General features: G+C 34.9%; 1 protein-coding gene across 10 annotated transcripts in view; it reads right to left on the reverse strand.

Annotated features, from left to right (window-relative positions):
- The window catches only part of ABCC9 (ATP binding cassette subfamily C member 9), a 149,437-nt gene that overhangs the window by 122,454 nt on the left and 8,367 nt on the right, over positions 1–18,616 (reverse strand). For 9 of the 10 annotated variants that reach the window (XM_067695875.1, XM_067695883.1, XM_067695881.1 and 6 more), the window contains 5 exons: positions 14,085–14,206; positions 6,562–6,728; positions 5,267–5,509; positions 2,773–2,967; positions 394–546 (listed from right to left, as the gene is read on the reverse strand). In XM_067695875.1, the coding sequence (XP_067551976.1) occupies positions 394–546; positions 2,773–2,967; positions 5,267–5,509; positions 6,562–6,728; positions 14,085–14,206 (880 nt within the window). The remainder of the gene's footprint in view (positions 1–393; positions 547–2,772; positions 2,968–5,266; positions 5,510–6,561; positions 6,729–14,084; positions 14,207–18,616) is intronic. The other variant, XM_067695882.1, reaches the window with a different exon arrangement.

An 18,616-nucleotide genomic window follows, 5' to 3' on the forward strand; every position in this document is an offset into this window, starting at 1 on the left:
CTATAATGCCATCTTCTTAAGTCAACCATTATTTTCATTTCAGTATTGTTACTTTCAGTCCTCAACTAAAGAGAAACTTATTTTTTCTTGTGATATAATCTAAACATATATTCAAATTTAAACATAATCTCTGGAACAAATAGTAACAGAAATAAATAAATGCAAGATTTCAAAATATTTTAATATATTATTATAAGTATTATTTTTAATTCTCAGTGGGTTTATTAATTAGCTCTGTGGTTCTTTTTTATTCATTAGATCCTAGAAGTGTTGATGTCATAATATCACAGTGAAAATGGAAGGAAAAAACTAAACTGAAGCCTCTACCATTCCTATCACTGGATGGTATGTGGCATTTTCAAGAGGCCAAGATCATTCAAAGCTTGTACGTACCAGCAGGGCTCCACGGAGATTAATGCCAGTCTCTATGGTTACATAGTAGGAAGCCTGCAAAAATGTCCTTTGCAGAATAAGAGCCAAGAACAGAAGAACTGCTAGAACATAGGCATTTTCAAGAAATTCCTTTGATGAGAGGGTTTCTGAAGTCTTATCCCAAAAGAAAAAAAGATATAAATTAAAACTGTTCATATACTGGTATACAGTTTGCATGCATTAAACAATACATGGTTGTTAAATATAAAAATTCAATGTCTATAGTACAGCGATGGAATGAGGCACAGCAAGGCAATTTTGGGTTTTCCTCATAATATCCACAGATACAAATACAAACCAGTTCAATGTAAAAATTCCCAAATTGATGATTAAGATGGCTGGAAATGCCTGAAGGCATTTGTAGGAAAAAAGGTACATTAAAAATTTTTTAAGTTGAATACATTTTCTACAAAGATATAGTCTACCTTAGTTAACTGGAGAATAGTAAACCAAGATAGAAGTTAGTTTAGACTGTAATTTAGAAGTAGAAGCTACAAAGCTGAGAGTTGGTCAGAAAGACCAATGGGACAAAAATAAAATTTCCAAGACCAATGAAACTAAAATACAATTTCCATAGCCTTATTAATTTAAAATAATTCTACAGAGTTGACTTTTTCTGATCTTCATCTATCTGAATTCATATAATGAAATAAATTATAAAATACATAATTTGGCTATTTATTTCACCCACATGACACTTTCAGTGACAAAACACAACTTATGAAAAACTGTTTTAGTCAGATTATGACTTAAGTCATCATAAGAATATACAGATTGATTGCTTTTTGTTTGTAACTAGCATATGGTAACTTGTTTGTTAGAAGTAAGGGAAAAGCAACACTCAAATCAACACATGTCAATTTGGGCACTCTTCAGTTTTTATGGTTTAGATCCGTTAAATTCTACTTCTGGTCCCCTTCCTCTTCTTTCCTGGGGATACATACAAATGTGTAAGTGTCTTCCTTCTCAGAAAAATACATGGTTAATATGTGTAAGGGAGAGGGATGATGGAATTCTATGTGGAATTCCGATATCTGTATGTAAATCAGGCTACTAGGGACAAAACATCACAAACGTGTATTCAATGGTAAAATATCTGGTTCACCTCTATTACAATTGAGCACTAATATATGCAAGGAACTGGGCTAAGCATTGTGGGCACAAATGGGAACTGTTCTTAGTTGCTCTGTTTAAAAGAGCTCACAACCTAGAAAGGTAAGTATATCCATAAATAACCTGCTTCATTATAAATAGCATTTATGGTAAGTGTCAACGCAAAGTGAACAACGTGTTAGAAGGGTACCAAGGAGAGTCAAATTCCAACGAGGACAAGCAGAAAAAGTTTCACCGAAGATGCAGCATTTACTGCAGGCTTTGAAAATGTGTACAATTTTAATAGGTAAAGAAGGGCTTCCCTGGTGGCGCAGTGGTTGAGAGTCCGCCTGCCGATGCAGGGGACGCGGGTTCGTGCCCCGGTCCGGGAGGATCCCACATGCCACGGAGCGGCTGAGCCCGTGAGCCATGGCCGCTGGGCCTGCGCGTCCGGAGTCTGTGCTCCGCGACGGGAGAGGCCACAGCAGTGAGAGGCCCGCGTACCGCAAAAAAAAAAAAAAAAAAAAAAAAGGTAAAGAAAAGAGGACAGGAAATTAGATTGAGAGAATAGAAAAGGAAAATTGATTCATCGGGACTAGAGTTTCTATATGTGAAACTAGGGAAATCAACTCTTATTTTAGAAAGAAACTAGGTGGGAAGTTCATGATGCAGACTTTCTTAAGAACAGGAAATACAAGATATAAATTTATAACAGCAAATAATTTATACTATATAGTCCCCAACAGTAACATAATATCTAATAAAAGTATAATGTGACTGGCCCTGATAATTGTGAAACAGGATGATGGCTTTTACTATATAGGAAAAGATAAAAGTACATACTACAAATCACATTGCCGATATCATTGGTCATAGGCCTCTAAAAAAGTGACTCAGCCACCCTCATGTACTCATGCATGAAAATTCTTTACAGAATTGCTATAAAGATCTAATAAAATAATCAATATGAAATTTCTGAGCATCGTTTCCAGCACACAGTAAACGCTTATTAAATGTTTATAGTCTCTGAATCTGAGAAATAATTTTGCTGGCCACATCCATTCATTGAATACATACACTCATGTTTTTCTCTACAAGGAAAATTATTGTTTTCTTTCTTTTAAAAAGCATTCAATTCTCTGTAAATAAGCCTGTTTGAATGGCTCATAAAACTGCATTTTAAAAAAGTAACAAGTATAAAGAAATTTGCCAATAATATGTTTCCTTTCAAAAGCACCACAAACTTACTCCTGTTGTGTTATTTGTCCCATTCTGGGTTTCATTCACACGTTGAACTATTCCAGAAATACAGAGAGGTCCAGCAAAACCCAGTAAGTCAGCAAGATAACGAAATGTGCTACTAAGTAGAATTGGTCTCCCGAAAGCTGTGTACATTGCTAGCCATATAGATGGAGTCCGATTCGGATGCTCGGCCACTTTTTTCTGAAAGAAAAAATAAACACCTTGAGGAACCATAATAAAATAATAGAGCAGCAATTAATCCTAGGAACTATGGACATCTCTTCCAATATTTCTTATATTTTAAACGATTAAAAATAAATGTTACTGAATCCCTTTCAATATGGTACATATAGTCTGGTATCCTTGCATCCTTTGTAAACAATAACTACTGAATGTGTTTTAATGAAATAGAGAGAATGAAGAGTAACCAGGCCAGTTTTTCACACATTTTGTATTATTTTTCGTTGTCAAAGGATGACCCCAAATTCTTAAGACCAAACTAATTTTAATTCCCTTTGATTTAGAAAATGAATAAATTTGTCATGAATATTACCAAATAACACTGTATGGAAAAGAAAATAGTAAAATACAAAGGTCCAGGTTATTGACAGTCTAGTTAAGATTTCTGAAGTCACCAGATCACAAGAGATTCACCTATCAAGTTACAAGCTAAACAAAAGAGATCATCCAACTTCAAATTGTTTCTTCTCCAGGTATTTCCCATCTCCATAAATGGGGGTCGATAATTTTTTAAAAGTTACATTAGACTTGTGTTTCCTAGTTATTCCTCAAAGAAATGCAGAATGAAGAATGGCATATTTGCTTAAGCCAACTCATGGCTTCACACTTCTATAATCATGTGCTGAAAAGATTTTAAGACCTGAACAATTATAATTACATCTTGGAGAGGAAGTAGATAGAGTTTCTTCATTGTGGCAAAGAAGCTAACTTAATGCATTACAGTTCAATCGTGTTTCATATTCAACTCCCTGTGAGATGAATAATTCAGTTATTTTTTAAAGTTTATTTATAAAAGACATTAACACACTGAGTTCAAGTGACTCTGTATTATAAAGAGCAGTCAGAAAATTTAAGCTATGCTTAGGCTACAGCGTTCATCTTTGCTTTAGAAAAGAAGTTTTTAAAATATTATGAAGGGCTTCCCTGGTGGCACAGTGGTTGAGAGTCCGCCTGCCGATGCAGGAGACACGGGTTCGTGCCCCAGTCGGAGGGGCTGGGCCCGTGAGCCATGGCCGCTGAGCCTGTGCGTCCGGAGCCTGTGCTCTGCAATGGGAGAGGCCACAACAGTGAGAGGCCCGCGTACCGCAAAAAAATATATATATATATTATGCAATACTTTTCCCAGAGGTGAAACCAGAGAGGTGACTCAGGTTCGTTTGTAGTAACCATTTCCTGCAATATTAATTTCATAACACACATTTTTGACACAAAACAGAGGTCATTTTCATCATTTACCATAAATGCTTTGTTGATCTTGATTTAGAACAGCCAAAAACTCTTTAATTGATCCATCATACCCAATTCCCTTCCAATGTTGGTGTAAATACTCCTATTTTTAATTACAATAATATCTGTAGGTGATAGCAATATAAAATACATCTTCCACGGTGGCTCTCACACAGAACTACTCACTCAGAATAACAAGACAAATTGAAAATATCCAAAGATTCTGATATTTAAATTTTTTTTTTTTTTTTTTTTTCCTGTACGCGGGCCTCTCACTGTTGTGGCCTCTCCCGTTGCGGAGCACAGGCTCCAGACGCACAGGCTCAGCGGCCATGGCTCACGAGCCCAGCCGCTCCGCAGCATGTGGGATCCTCCGGGACCGGGGCACGAACCCGCGTCCCCTGCATCGGCAGGCGGCCTCCAACCACTGCGCCACCAGGGAAGCCCTGATATTTAAATTTTTAAAAGCAATTATAAATGCCCAGAGAAAGTACAAGAAGAAACCAATTTTGCCAGATAGGTAGCATGATACATGGAGTAGGTAGGTGATGCCCCTTTATTTAATTTAGTTCCCCAATTTTGAAATACAGAATCCAAATTTTAATTAATAATTAATTTAAGGGTTTTAGTTTCTCAAAAGTTATTCATGGATACTTGCCCTTTAAATAACAAAATTATTGACAAGATACCTGAAAAAAGACAATGAAAATTCCATGAATTATTAATATATGGTGGCAAGGATTAGACACACACAATTATTGAATTTCATTCTTACTTTCTATTTGGTCCTAGAGAAAAGACAGTGTTCTCTCTGTCCCTCCTCATGTAGTGACTGGGCAACTCACACACCATATTTCATAGGCTCTACTGGTATATTCTCAGCAGCCCAGTTAACATGACTCAAAACTACTGGGAAAGACAGATTGAGAAAATCTGCTCTTCCTTAACTGTAGGTATTATTTAAGCTTAGTGCCTTTATATTAATAGGCCCATTCTCTACAATCACAGACATGAAAAACAGATACTAACTTACCTTTTGTTCTTCATATGCATCTTTCAAACAAACATAATTTGTTACCGCCCTCATTGCTATTGGTAATTTTCCAATTGCCTTCAGATCAATAGGCTTTTTATGAGCAGATATGATGAGCGTGTTCATCCACCAGTATGTTGCTTTTGACAGTAAATTCACAAACGGTTGAAGAAATCTCACACCCAGATCCTGGAGGTCTTCAGGAGGCTTTACTTTCTGAGGATTCATGAAGAACACATATCTCTGTGGCAAGAAAAATTCCACAGGATAACAACCTAACTCTTTTTCCACATACTAAAAATAAAATTTTAACCTTTTCCACATTTTCATTTCATGAGGCCAAAATTTATATTTTCATACTTCTTTCCATCCCTTTCTGAAATATCCTTCTGAGGAAAAAAAAAATCCCTTTCGTTGTGACTACATTCTAATTAAATTCCAGAATTTCACACTTAATACACTTGGGCCAATGCTAAAAATCAATTACCCCTTTAAAAGAGAGTTATCACTAAAAATCAATCTTTCGTGATATCCTTTCACGATATTTCATGATAGTTAGTGGTAGATTCAACTAAATGAATATTTTTACATCGTGCAGATTGCTTACATGTGTTATCAACACCACTGTTGAGTCACTCTGTTAATTTGTGGTCTGGCTAATGTTCGCTGTTTCCACTACCCATTGCAACATGTATCTTGTCATTCACAGCAAATTCAGAGTGCTCTGACGGAAAATGAACATTGAAAACTCAGTCACTAGTATATCACACTATATAACGGGCAGCGTTATGTGGCAGGAAGTACAACACGTTTGTAATCACAGACCAGGTATGAGACTTGACCATATTACTTTGGCTATAAAACTAGAGTTATACCTACGGAAGTTTCTTCACCAATGAAATGAGCAAACTGGATTAGGTTATCTTCTTTTCCATTCAAAATCTCTACGAATACACTAATATGATCAAGCCAGGTTTGCTTTGGACCAATCATGGATGATGGAACTACCTGATGAAAACAGTTTCATCTATAATATAGACGCAGCATAATGTTTGGCACATCATAGGCACTTGATCAATATTTATGAATGAATACAGTAAATAGATTCCAGGGTCACACTGAGATTTGGGGAACATTAATGGTCTGAAACTTAGTAATTAGTTCAATTTTATATTTATACACATAGATGATATTTCACTGTTTATCCTCTTAAATACTGATTCTTAACTGACAATGATCTTTTAATATTCAGGTCTTGAACTCCAGTAACTATACAAAAATCACTAGATACCTACTCTGACGCGAATGACATTGATCTCCACGGCCATCAGGAGTCCATTCAAAATGACCATTATGCCTGTGATGCAGAAACGCAGGTCTGATACGCCCCAACCAGACTGCCAGTATTTGACCAACTTTATGGTTTTCGTGATAAAGGCCATTACCCAATACAGGAATAAAGCTGAAAAAATAAAAAGTAAAAAGAAAAGATACAATCTTTCACTGCTATTTTTTAAAGCTTCACTGAAATTTCAATATACATACAGTGTTGACAAAGACAATTTAAGATATTCTATTTCCAGATAATTTTATTTGTTAACAAAACAACAGATACGCTTTAGTGTACTTTTGGAGTTTTGAATTGGAAGTATGATAATGACTTTAAAATATTAGTGCTTCCACTCTGATTATGTGGGATAGATGTGCAGATATAAGAAGACATGTAAATAGGACAGACTATACTCTTCAGAACTTAACATGTAATTAATTCTATAGACTTTAAAGTTGACTTTATATTTTGGTCTTGTTTTTTAAGAAGTCCTGATTATATAAAGAGTTAACAAACTGTGTAACCTATCCATTAGTAAGTATGTTGCAATTGCCAGGGGTGTTATCCTGGAATTATTATGGAATCTATGTAGCAATGTAATAGGGTTTCTGCTTTACTGATCAGCATTCAGGTAAGTAAGTGACTCTTCTCACCCAAATGGTTTAAAACACCACAGGCATCCACAGTACATAGAGAAGAACACTGATCCTATAGAGCAAACTAGACCACAAGTAGGTCAGAAAAGTAGGGATCTATATCATCTCATAACCACGCCAGCATTTTGCAGAAATATGAGATGAAAGCACAGACTTTCCTAGAAATCTGTCGTCAAGGATCCAGTATACTTTGAACTTTGAATAAAGCTCAGTACAAATGAATATGAGATGAGCAAGAAGAAATCTAAAATACACATAAGACAATCCCGCTTGGACAGCACTTATCAAAACCAGAAAGTTTAAGGGTGATCACAACTTCCTTAGAGAGAAATAACTGAACACTGGCATAGAAACTTATATCTTTTTTTTTAGCTTAAAATACAGGGATTGTCAGAATGGATTTAGAACAAATAAGTGGACCAAATTATGTGCTATCTAAAGAGATTCACCTTAATATAAAGAAAGAGTAGATTGAAAATAAGTGGGTGGAAAAAGCTATACAATGAAAACAAGAAGCATTAGAAACCCGGAGTGGTTATATTAGTATCAGATAAAATGGACTTCAAGACAGAGTATTATCAGAAAATTTTAAACTTTTAATTATGATAACTGTGTCATTTTTCATAAAGGCAATAAAAAATACACATATGCCTAATGAAGATTTAGAAAGTCTGAACATTATCAACCACCTTGAACTACTTTATATGTATAAGACTGATATTTAATATTATAAAAATACACCACCTCTGCAAAATCTACATTATTGTTAAATTCACATGGTACTCGTACACACTATATACTCACTCAGAAAACAAGAAGCAATAAATTGAAAATCATGGAAATCATATAAAGAATGTTCTCTGATCACGATGAAGTTAAATTAAAAATCAAGAATAAGCATATTGACTTTTCTATTGCTGTTTAGCAAATTACGATAGGTTTAGAAATTTAAAACAACACCCATTTATTATCTCACAGTTTCTGTGAATCAAGGCTGCAATCCAGGCGTGGACTAGGGCTACAGTCTCAACAGATTTGGTATCTTCATCTTTGCCAAACCTTATTGGCTGGAAGCAAGTCACAGGTCCACTCATACTCAAGTCACTCAAGGTCCACTCACACTCAAGTCACAGGTCCACTCACACTCAAAGTATACAGAATGTGAACACCAGGCAGAGATAATGGAGGTAACCTTTGGATTTTTCCACACACTAAGATATCTAGACATCTCCAAATATTTGGAAATTAAACAATATGCAAGAGGGAGGAGATATGGGGATATATGTATAGCCAATTCACTTTGTTATAAAGCAGAAACTAACACACCATTGTAAAGCAATTATACTCCAATAAAGATGTAAAAAAAATACATTTCTAATTAACCACATGTTCAAAAAGAAATCACTAGGGAAATTAGAAAACATTTCAACTAAGTTATAAGGAAAATACTACAGATTAAAAAATTAAGAATTGCAACTAAAATAATACTTAGAGGAAAATTTATGGCTTTAGATATTTATTTTAGAAAAAATTAGGTCCAAAATCAAAGACCTAAGCTTCCACCTTAAAAGCTAAGGAAATAACAATGAACAAAATAAAAAGATGAGAGATAACTGTAAAAAGGCAATAAAATAGAAAATGAATAACTGAGAAAATGAACAAATCCAACAAGGTTGATATTTTGAAAAGATCAAGAAAATTCATAAGTCCCCAGCTAGGCTGATCAGGAAAACAACACAGATTTACCAATATTAGGAATAAAAGAAGAGTTACCCCTACATATCCTATGTACTTAAAAAGTATGATCAGGGAATATCCTGAACAACTTTTATGACAATAAATCCAAAAACTTAGATGAAATAGAAATTTTCTTTATATGTGGAATCTAAAAGGAAAAGATACAAATGAACTTATTTACAAAACAGAAACAGACTCATAGACTTAGAGAATGAACTTATGGTCACCAGGGAGGAAGGATGAGGGGGAGGGATAGTTAGGGAGTTTGGGACTGACATGTACACACTGCTATATTTAAGATGGATAATCAACAAGGACCTACTGTAAAGCACAGGGAACTCTGCTAAATATTATCTAACAACCTAAATGGGAAAAGAACTTGAAAAAGAATAGATACATGTATATGTATAACTGAGTCACTTTGCTGTACACCTGAACTATCAACTATCACAACATTGTTAATCAACTATACTCCAATATAAAATAAAAAGTTAAGAAAATAAAGATAACTTCCCTTGAATCTAAAAAAAAAAGTAAAATAAAAATAAGCTTGTGTAATTTCAGAAAACAAAGGAAAATTTCTCAAAAACTATAACTGCCAAAACTGCCATAAGAAGAAACAGATACTCTGAAGAGTCGATAATAAAGAAATAAATTTATAATTTAAAATCCCTCCTTAGTTAAAACTCCAGGTCCAGATGACTTCACTGGTGAATTCTACTGAACATTTAAGGAAGAAATGAAATTAATCTCACACAATGTCCTTCAGAAAACAGAGAAATAGAGAACATTTTCCAATTCATCTGTGTATCCCAGCATATAAAAGCCTGACAAAGCTATTGTGAGAAAAAAAAAAAAAACCCAGACCAATATCCCTTACAATAAATGTAAAAAACCCTAACAAACTCTAGCAATATGTAGCGTGGACAACAAATCATGACAATGTATGGCTTAGCCCAGTATGCTCGGTTACTTTATCATTTGAAAAACCAATCAATGTACATCAGCAGAAACAACAGAAATATAATTGCTACAAGTGATGCAGGAAGAAAAAGTCTTTCAATAAAATTCAACATTTATCATGACTAAAAAAAGAAACCCTTGAGAAAGCAAAGCTTTGCATAGAAAAAAACTTACTTGATAAGGTCTTATATAAAAAGCTTAGGGCTTCCCTGGTGGTGCAATGGTTGAGAGTCCACCTGCCAATGCAGGCGACACGGGTTCGTGCCCCGGTCCGGGAAGATCCCACATGCCACGGAGCGGCTAGGCCTGTGAGCCATGGCCTCTGAGCCTGCGCTTCCGGAGCCTGTGCTCCGCAGTGGGAGAGGCCACAACAGTGAGAGGCCCGCATACCGCAAAAAAAAAAAAGCCTATAATCAATTTTATAATTAAGTATGAAAGATTATATTCCCCTAACATCAGGAGCTAGATAAGGATTTCACTCTCACCATGTCTATTCTGCATCTTACTGGAGGTTCTACGTAGTGCAATATAGCAAGAAAAAGAAAAAAAAAGCATAAAGTTTGAAAAGAAACAAGTATAACTGTCTCTACTTTCAGATGGTATGTTTGTTTATATAGAAAATCCCAAAAAACTTACAGAGCAATAATGAAAAGTGATGAGTGAATTTCCAAGGTAGCAAGATACAAGGTCAATATAAAAAACCTGTTGTACTTTACACACTGGCAGAAACAATTGGAAAATAAAATTTTAAATACACTTCCATTTATAACAGCAGTGGTAAAACAAAAAAGCTAATAATAATTTTAACGAGACATGAAAGATCTCTACATCTCTATAAAATATTGCTACAGGAAATGAAAGGAGACCTAAAAAAGTAAAGAATGAATTGTGAGACTCAACGTTTTTAAGATGTCAGTTCTCCCCCAAATTGTTCTGTACATTCAGGGCGATCCCTATCATAAGCCCCCCAAGGAATTTTTTTTTAAAGTAGGAACTGACGACCTGATTCTAACCCGTATATGGTAATAAAAAAGAACTAAAGTATCCAAAACAGTCTTGGGCGAAAAACAAAGAAAACAAGCTGTATGATCGTAATACATGACTTCAAGACCTCCAAAGCTACAGTAATCAAGACAGAATAGTGATGGCATAAAAATCCATGACTGTATCAAAGGAATGGAAAATATAGAGCCAAGAAATAGATCATACTTAAAGTCATTTGCTTTAATTTTTTCAAAGTTCCCCAAGAAATCCAATGAGAAACGGAAAGTCTATTCCACAAATGGTGCTCAAACACAGCTATACATTTGGAAAAAAAAGAACCTTGACACCAACCTCATATACCATACACACAACCAATTTTAACTGGATCACAGTCCTAAAAATAAAAACTGAAAGTATAAAGCTTCTTAAAAAACCCAGGAGAATATGAGGGAAACATATTTTGAAGGAAGGCAACGACTTAAGACACAGAGAGCAATAACTATACACGAAAAAATAATAAATTATACTACATTAAAATTAAAATCTGTTCATCAAAAGACCCTGTTAAGTAAATGAGTTTGCAAGCCACAGACTGGGAGGGAAATATTCTCAAAACATGTGTCTGATGACATGCTAGTGTCTAGTATATACAAACTACTCCTACAACTCAATAATAAAAATGCAGTCCAATAAAAAGTGGGCAGGAGATATGAATATGCACTTCACAAAAATAACAAATGGCCAATAAACTCATCAAAAGTGTTCAACATCATTAGTCATCAGGGAAATGCAAATTAAAACCACAATGTGTTATTAGTACACACCCACCAGCATGGCTAAATTAGAAAATCAAGATCTTCAAACGGATGTGAAACAACTGGAATTCCCACACACTGTCAGTAAGCATGTAAAATAAACCACTTTGAGAAAAAATCTTGTGGTTTCTTACAAATATAAACATTTATGTACCTACCCTATGACCCAGCAATTTCATTCCTAGGTGTTTACCCAAAAGAAATAAAAACATACATTCACAAAAAACTTGTACATGCATGTTTATAGCAGCTTTTTTTCATGATAGCCAAAATCTGAAGACAGTCCAGGGGTCTACTGACAAGAGAATGGAAAAACTGTGGTATATTTATACAGTAGAATACAACCCAACAATCACAAGAACAAAATACTGATTGATATTACATTATGGGTGACCCTCCAAAAATCATGCTGAGAGAAAGAAGTCTTACACAGAAGAGTTTACACTGTGTGATTCAATTTATGTGAAGTTCTAGAACAGGCAACTCTAATCCACGGTGAGAAAAAAATCGGTTAGATGTGCCTCTACAGAGATGAAAATGAGGATTGATTAGTAAGGGGCACAAGAAAATTTTCACGGATGATGACGGTGTTCTAGATTATGATAGGGTTATACAGGTGTATGCATTTAACAAATTAAGATTTCTGTACTTTGGTATGTAAATTTTATCTCACAAAAAGAACTGCAAACAAATATTTAACTTTAGCTAATAACATGCATGCTGAAATAATCAGGGAGTGATGAATAGCAACGCCTGTGACTTACTTTAAAATGCATCAAAAATTAAGATGAATTGATGGATGAATAGGGGAGTGGAAAGATGTAGATATTTGATAAAATAAATAGAAGAAAATGTATACTGAAGAATCTAGGTGGTAGAAAAATAAGTATTCATCTACTGCTTTCAACTTTCTGTATGTTTGGTGATGTTCGTAATATAATGTTGGGACAAAATTACTAGTTCTGGGTTCTTAACATGTGTGATTCTTCTAGGTCCAAATATTTCTCTCCTAAAATAAGAAGAAAGTTAGACTAGCTTTTAACCCTGTAAGTCCTTCCAGAAATATGATCAAATTGTGCCCTCTGTCTTGTATCTACATAAAAATTTAGAGCCGGATTCTGACTGCATTTCCTTCAAAATATTATTAAATTGCACATTTCCTTTCTAATCACATCTTATAACTCTTATATCCACATCAGTTTTTCAGAAACTTAATGTCAAGAGTATTGAATTCCCAATGTTATTTGTATTTTTGCTGTTGCCTTTTTTTGGCATCTACATAAGATTTCCGTAATAATATCTGCCTACAATTTTATACCAAACGGCTTTCTATTAAGATAATTCTGACTTGGACAAGCCTTTTAAATGAATATTGAACCCTGACAACTTGTTTTTATTTGATTACCTTTGCTGAATCATATAATGTGACGCAACACAGAATTAAATAATCAGCACGTATCACTTATTCATTTCAAATTTTAATATCCTCTGGATAAACAAATAAAATAATATTTGTGTGGTTTAATCATTCCTTTTCCTAACTGCTATATTCAGTAGTCAATGTCATTTTCATCAAATAACAATCAAACGAAATGCATGAACCTTAGAAAACTGTAAACATTTACTCACACAAAAACATACAACTCTGCCTACCATTTTAGAGGACACACAGTCCCCTGCAGCCCATGCATAATCCACGTTCTGTAACTTCACCTCAGCTTTCTATATGAAAGTGTACACCAAGGAATGCAAGGATGGATCACAGTATTACATGTAACTATTTGGAATGAGTTCTTTATTTCAGCATAAAGCAAAAAATAAAATTAGGAAAACTTTAGACAGCCTCTGATTTCCACAGGACAAGAAGGCAAGAGAGGCTTATAAAAAGTAATGTTAGGCAGGATGTAGATGTGAGGGGCTGTGCTTTGGGGGCAGCTGCTTCTCAGGAGAGTATAGTTTTCAGCATGCAGTGAACCACACTCCGCTGCAGAGAGGCCCTGATGCCTCAAGAGCAATTCTAGGAAGAGTATGACACGCCCACAGCATCCATGAAAGACTTGGATCTTCGGAAAATGCCTCAGGCCTCCAAACCAGAGGCAGAAACACGCAGAACTAGCTGGGGTGACTTGCTCATCAGATGTCCTGAGGGGATAGAGTTTTCACAGCCTATAATAACACAACTTACTTCATCTCCACATTTAATGGGAGACTAAAGAAGAATTCTCATGCCTTCCAATCCCTACCCTCGCTGAGAGCATTTACTATGAGGAAAAAGAAAAACAAATAGCTCTTGGGGGAAAAAACAACAATTACAACACTTGGATCATACTTACCTAAAAGTAATTTAGGAAAATTTGATGTTTCAATATTATGATAATATACTATTGATGTTGTAGTGGCAACAAATCCCATCACGGCCGGCATGAAGAGGTGGAGATGTCGCGACTCGCGCCGTCTACAGAGAGCGGGACAGTATCAGTGTCTACAGCTGATGGTTCCAGACAGCGTCACATTTTGTTTCCAACTTTTTCATTAAAACGTTCTCTCAGCAATATTTAAAATACAGAATGAGGTATTTTATATACAGAATGCTACGAGAATATACAAGGAAGATTACATTGGGAGACATAATTCTGCTGAAAAGACTTACCCTCACATGGAGGGTTGGGTAAATACAGCTAAACAAGATGTTACAATGCTTACAACAAAAGCAAATGTATAACAATTCCTATACTGAAGGGCAGAACTGCTGAAATAATTTAACACCTGAAGCAAGTAAAAACAATCAGCTGAATATGAACTCTACTGTATGTTAAAGTACATTTATTCTTTTGATAGTTTTCCCAAACTTTATGGCCTTCAGTGGCTTCTCCATTTTCATTAATTCATTCAACACATATGTGTTTGCTGGTCCAGACACTATTAGATTGTGGGATGCAACAGTGAACAAGACAAGATATAGTGTCTGTGGTCACAAAGTCTACAGTCTATTGAGAAGAACAATAGGAAATAGGGAATTATAACACAGGTGAAGGGACTGGGAATGCATGCAAGGCTAGTGCCTGAGACAGAGAAAGCCTTGAGAAAGGAGTGACTTCTAAACTGAGACCTTAAGAAGAGGAATTGCTCCTTAGAGGAAGTAGAGGAAGACTGTTCCAGGAAGAGGGTCTAGATACGTCCAAGGGTACTACCACAAGCAATTCAGTGTGGCTGCAAGGACACAAGACTTCATTCTGAGGGCAATAAAGAGCTTCAGGTGGATTGGAAATATGCCAGGACAGATGTGCATGGTAGACTGCCCTCAAGTCCATTTGTATTAATAATACCATACAGTTAAACATTTACATTTTCTCAAATTATTGAAATATACTGGTACACAAACGGTATAGAGAAGGAAGTAAATAGTTCAAGAGTGAAGGAAAGAGGAAGATCTGGGAAGGTCATTTCAGAAAAGGTATAGTTGACAATGAGAATTGAAATATAAAAAGGAAGCCACTAGTCAGGAAAGCGGTGGAAGAGCACTTAACAAACAGGGAACAGAATGTGTAAAATTCCAAGTAGTTTAGTGTTCTTTAAATAGTAAGTTTGAGATCAGTTGTATTATGAAAGGCATTGTATGCCATGGTAAGGAGCTAAAATCTAATCTTGCAGAAAACAGAAATACTTTAACAGGAAAGTGGTAGAATAAGATTAGGGTTTTAGAGACAGATCAATCTGGTAGTAGTGTGGATGATGGAGTTGGTAGGTACTGTGTGTGTCTGAGGTGAAGAGAGAGACACAGAAGGAAAGTAGTTAGTAAACTATGGGGAGAGGCCAGGTGAGAGATGATGAAAGCCTGAGTTGAGCTTTGCCAGCAGTAACACGAAGGAGATAATACAGTCTTTTGACAGTCTTTTTCTCCCTTCTCTTTGGACCACAGTAAGCCTTAGAAGAGTCACTTTTGGAGCAGGGTAACTTAGAGGTTAGAGTGATGAGACCTTTACATGGAGAAGTAATTTGCATGTATGAGTTAGGAAGGTGTTTTGCAGGTATGTTACAGGCTTACTTTAAACCATTTCACTTATGTTCCTAAGTAACTGTAATTTAATGTTGGTAGGATAGCAAATTATGAATAGCTTTAATTGTATGTTTAAAGTCATATGTTCACTTGGAAAAGACTGTCAAAATGAACAGGACTTAGCGTTAGGGTATGAGTGTGACGGTGATGGAGATGTAGAGAACAATTCTCAGGGGGCTTGGGCAGATGGTGATAAGATTTTAAGAGGAAGAGCCCATTGGAGAGAGGAATGTGTGGATTGTGAAGGTGTCTAATAAACACGCAAAAGAAGATGCCTAAAAGGCAAGTGTATGTGGAGATCTGGAACATAATCAGGGACATTTGGAGTTATTAATACAAAGAGGGTAATGAAAATGTGATAGTACTATGATAGTGTAAGAGCTGGCTTAAAAACCACCCACCTCCTCCCAGAAACAGTTCAAATAATCAAAGAGAAAAAGTAGGAAATAAATAGTTCATCGTTACAGAAATTAAGAAATGCTTCTAATACTCTTTAATTATTGAAGCAAAGAAAGAATCAGAAGGTCACTTAATATTTAGAAAATTTAAAAATGAGCACACTACCCATCAAGGCCTATGAAATGTGGTCAAAACCATACCCAGAAGAAAATTATAATCTTAAATATATTCAATAAGAAATTATTATAATAAATAAATTAAGTAGTCAATTCAAGAAGTTAGAAAAAGAATAACAAACAGTAAGGGAGGCAACAATAAAGGATTAATAAAGATAGCAGAAGCTACAGGAAGGGTTATATTTACTTTATTTCTTTATTAGGAATTTAATATGTTTCTTAACCATACTAGTATTTTTATTAAGATTTCTATCACATTGTAACTGCTCTACTTACAATGTAGTATAGTTTTTGAGTGTCCCAAAACCCTATTCTTTCCTTTAACCTCTATTATTTTTAGAGAAAAATTTGCAGACTTAAGTGTTTTGGTAGAAGCATAAATATCCCATTATAGCAGAAAATCTTTAGTCAGAAAGTTAGAGAGAAAACCAAAAACTATATAGCACAGAAAACAAAAGAACAATTTCAAAAAAAGAGAAAATGATAGAAATGAAAACCTAAATGAAAACACAATAATAGTGAAGATTTTAATTTACACTTTTCGAATTTGATGGATTAAATAATATAAAAATAATGAACACACAGGACTGTAGCAATACAATGAGTAAACTCAATACAATTTTGTCTCCTATAAAGAATATATATTATTTCTTAATACTCATTAATTACTTATAAAATGATGGAATATTTGACTATAATGAAGATGTTAATGTCCCAGAAGGTATTCATTTAATAAATTACATGCTCTAATAATAAACCAATCAAATCAGATTAAAGAGCAAACTGAAAATGATTCCTAGACCTAGGAGAGTATCTCCACCAGAATCACAAATTATTTAGATAGAAATAAAAAAGAGAATACTTCTTAGGAAAACCGGTGCAAAACAAGATGTTTCAAAAGAAAAATTAAAAGCTTTAATATTTGTATTACTAAAAAGGAAAATCAAATATTCAATCAGGAAAGCCTGTGCATTGTTTCACTAATTATAATGGGCATTTGTGATATTTTAGGTAAAAAACAGTTCTTAAAATTTTGTTTAAAAAACAAAAGAAAGAAGGAAACAAGGCATGATCAGAGGTGTCAAATATAATAAGTATGTTAAAGAGGAAAAGATGTCCGTGAAGGCATCATTAATGTTCTCTGGGATACTTGTAGAAGCAGTTTCCGGAATAGGACAAGGCATGAGAGAAAGCAAACAAAATCTTTGGGTTCAGAAGTAACTGGAAGATGTCTTTTGGAGAGTCCTGGATGAAAAGGGGAAGGAGAAGAGTCTGCAGCAAAAGAATGGGAGAGGGTAGCACAAGATCAAAGGTGTATTTCTGCTTGTTTTTAGCATGGGTCTCTTATATCACTACGGCTATAAAAAAAGTTTCCGTCGTTAGCACATGTCCTCATTGTTAGCTCAGCCTCTGTCCTAAGTCTCTGACTGAATCTACACATCAACCATGAGGCTGGAAAGGAGGACTCATCCTTGCCCACACGATGTCAAGCTTTTAGGACACATGGGACTTCCACTATATACAAGTACATAAAAACATGGAGAGTTAGCCTATATGTTAAGGGAATAAAAAAATGAAGACTAGAATTGGATATGCTAATAAAATATAATACAAAAATGCCAAAGAGTTGTAAGCAATTCTCAATAACAGCCAATAAGCTTCTAAATGCTTGGAGAGGCGACATATCTTAGGGTCTCTGATTTTCCTTTCAATCAGAAACTAACATGTGCACATATATGCAAAGAACTATCATAAAACATTACAAAATAGATGGCTCCATGACAAAATTCTTGAAGTTTCATTCCTTGTTAACTGCGACAGAAAAACGTAAACCTCAGGAGAGGTTCTTATTCGATAAGAGGAAAACGATTTTCAAAACTTTCTGTTTTAGACTTTAAAGATCTTTTCATATCAATTCTCCAATGAAAGATATACCATTTAGTGTAATTTTGTAATCGAAATTTTCCTATTACTTGAGTTTATTTTCTGTTACTATGTGATAAAAATATTTCTCCCACATTATGTTCAAGTTCAATAGAATTCATTACATTCTAACTGCCTAATACAAACTTCTTCTTTTATAAGAATGACAAAATTCCTTCAAAAATAGGGGATTCATGACAAATCCTGATTTTGAAATAGTTATGTGCTTTGCCTCAATTTGTAGCTGTATCCTCACTGGTTCTCAGACTCCTTTAATGCCTGCCTCATCTATCTTTCCTATTTGACAAAG

This window comes from Pseudorca crassidens, chromosome 11 (assembly GCF_039906515.1).
Source record: "Pseudorca crassidens isolate mPseCra1 chromosome 11, mPseCra1.hap1, whole genome shotgun sequence".
In the NCBI taxonomy this organism is placed as follows: Eukaryota; Metazoa; Chordata; class Mammalia; order Artiodactyla; family Delphinidae; genus Pseudorca; species Pseudorca crassidens.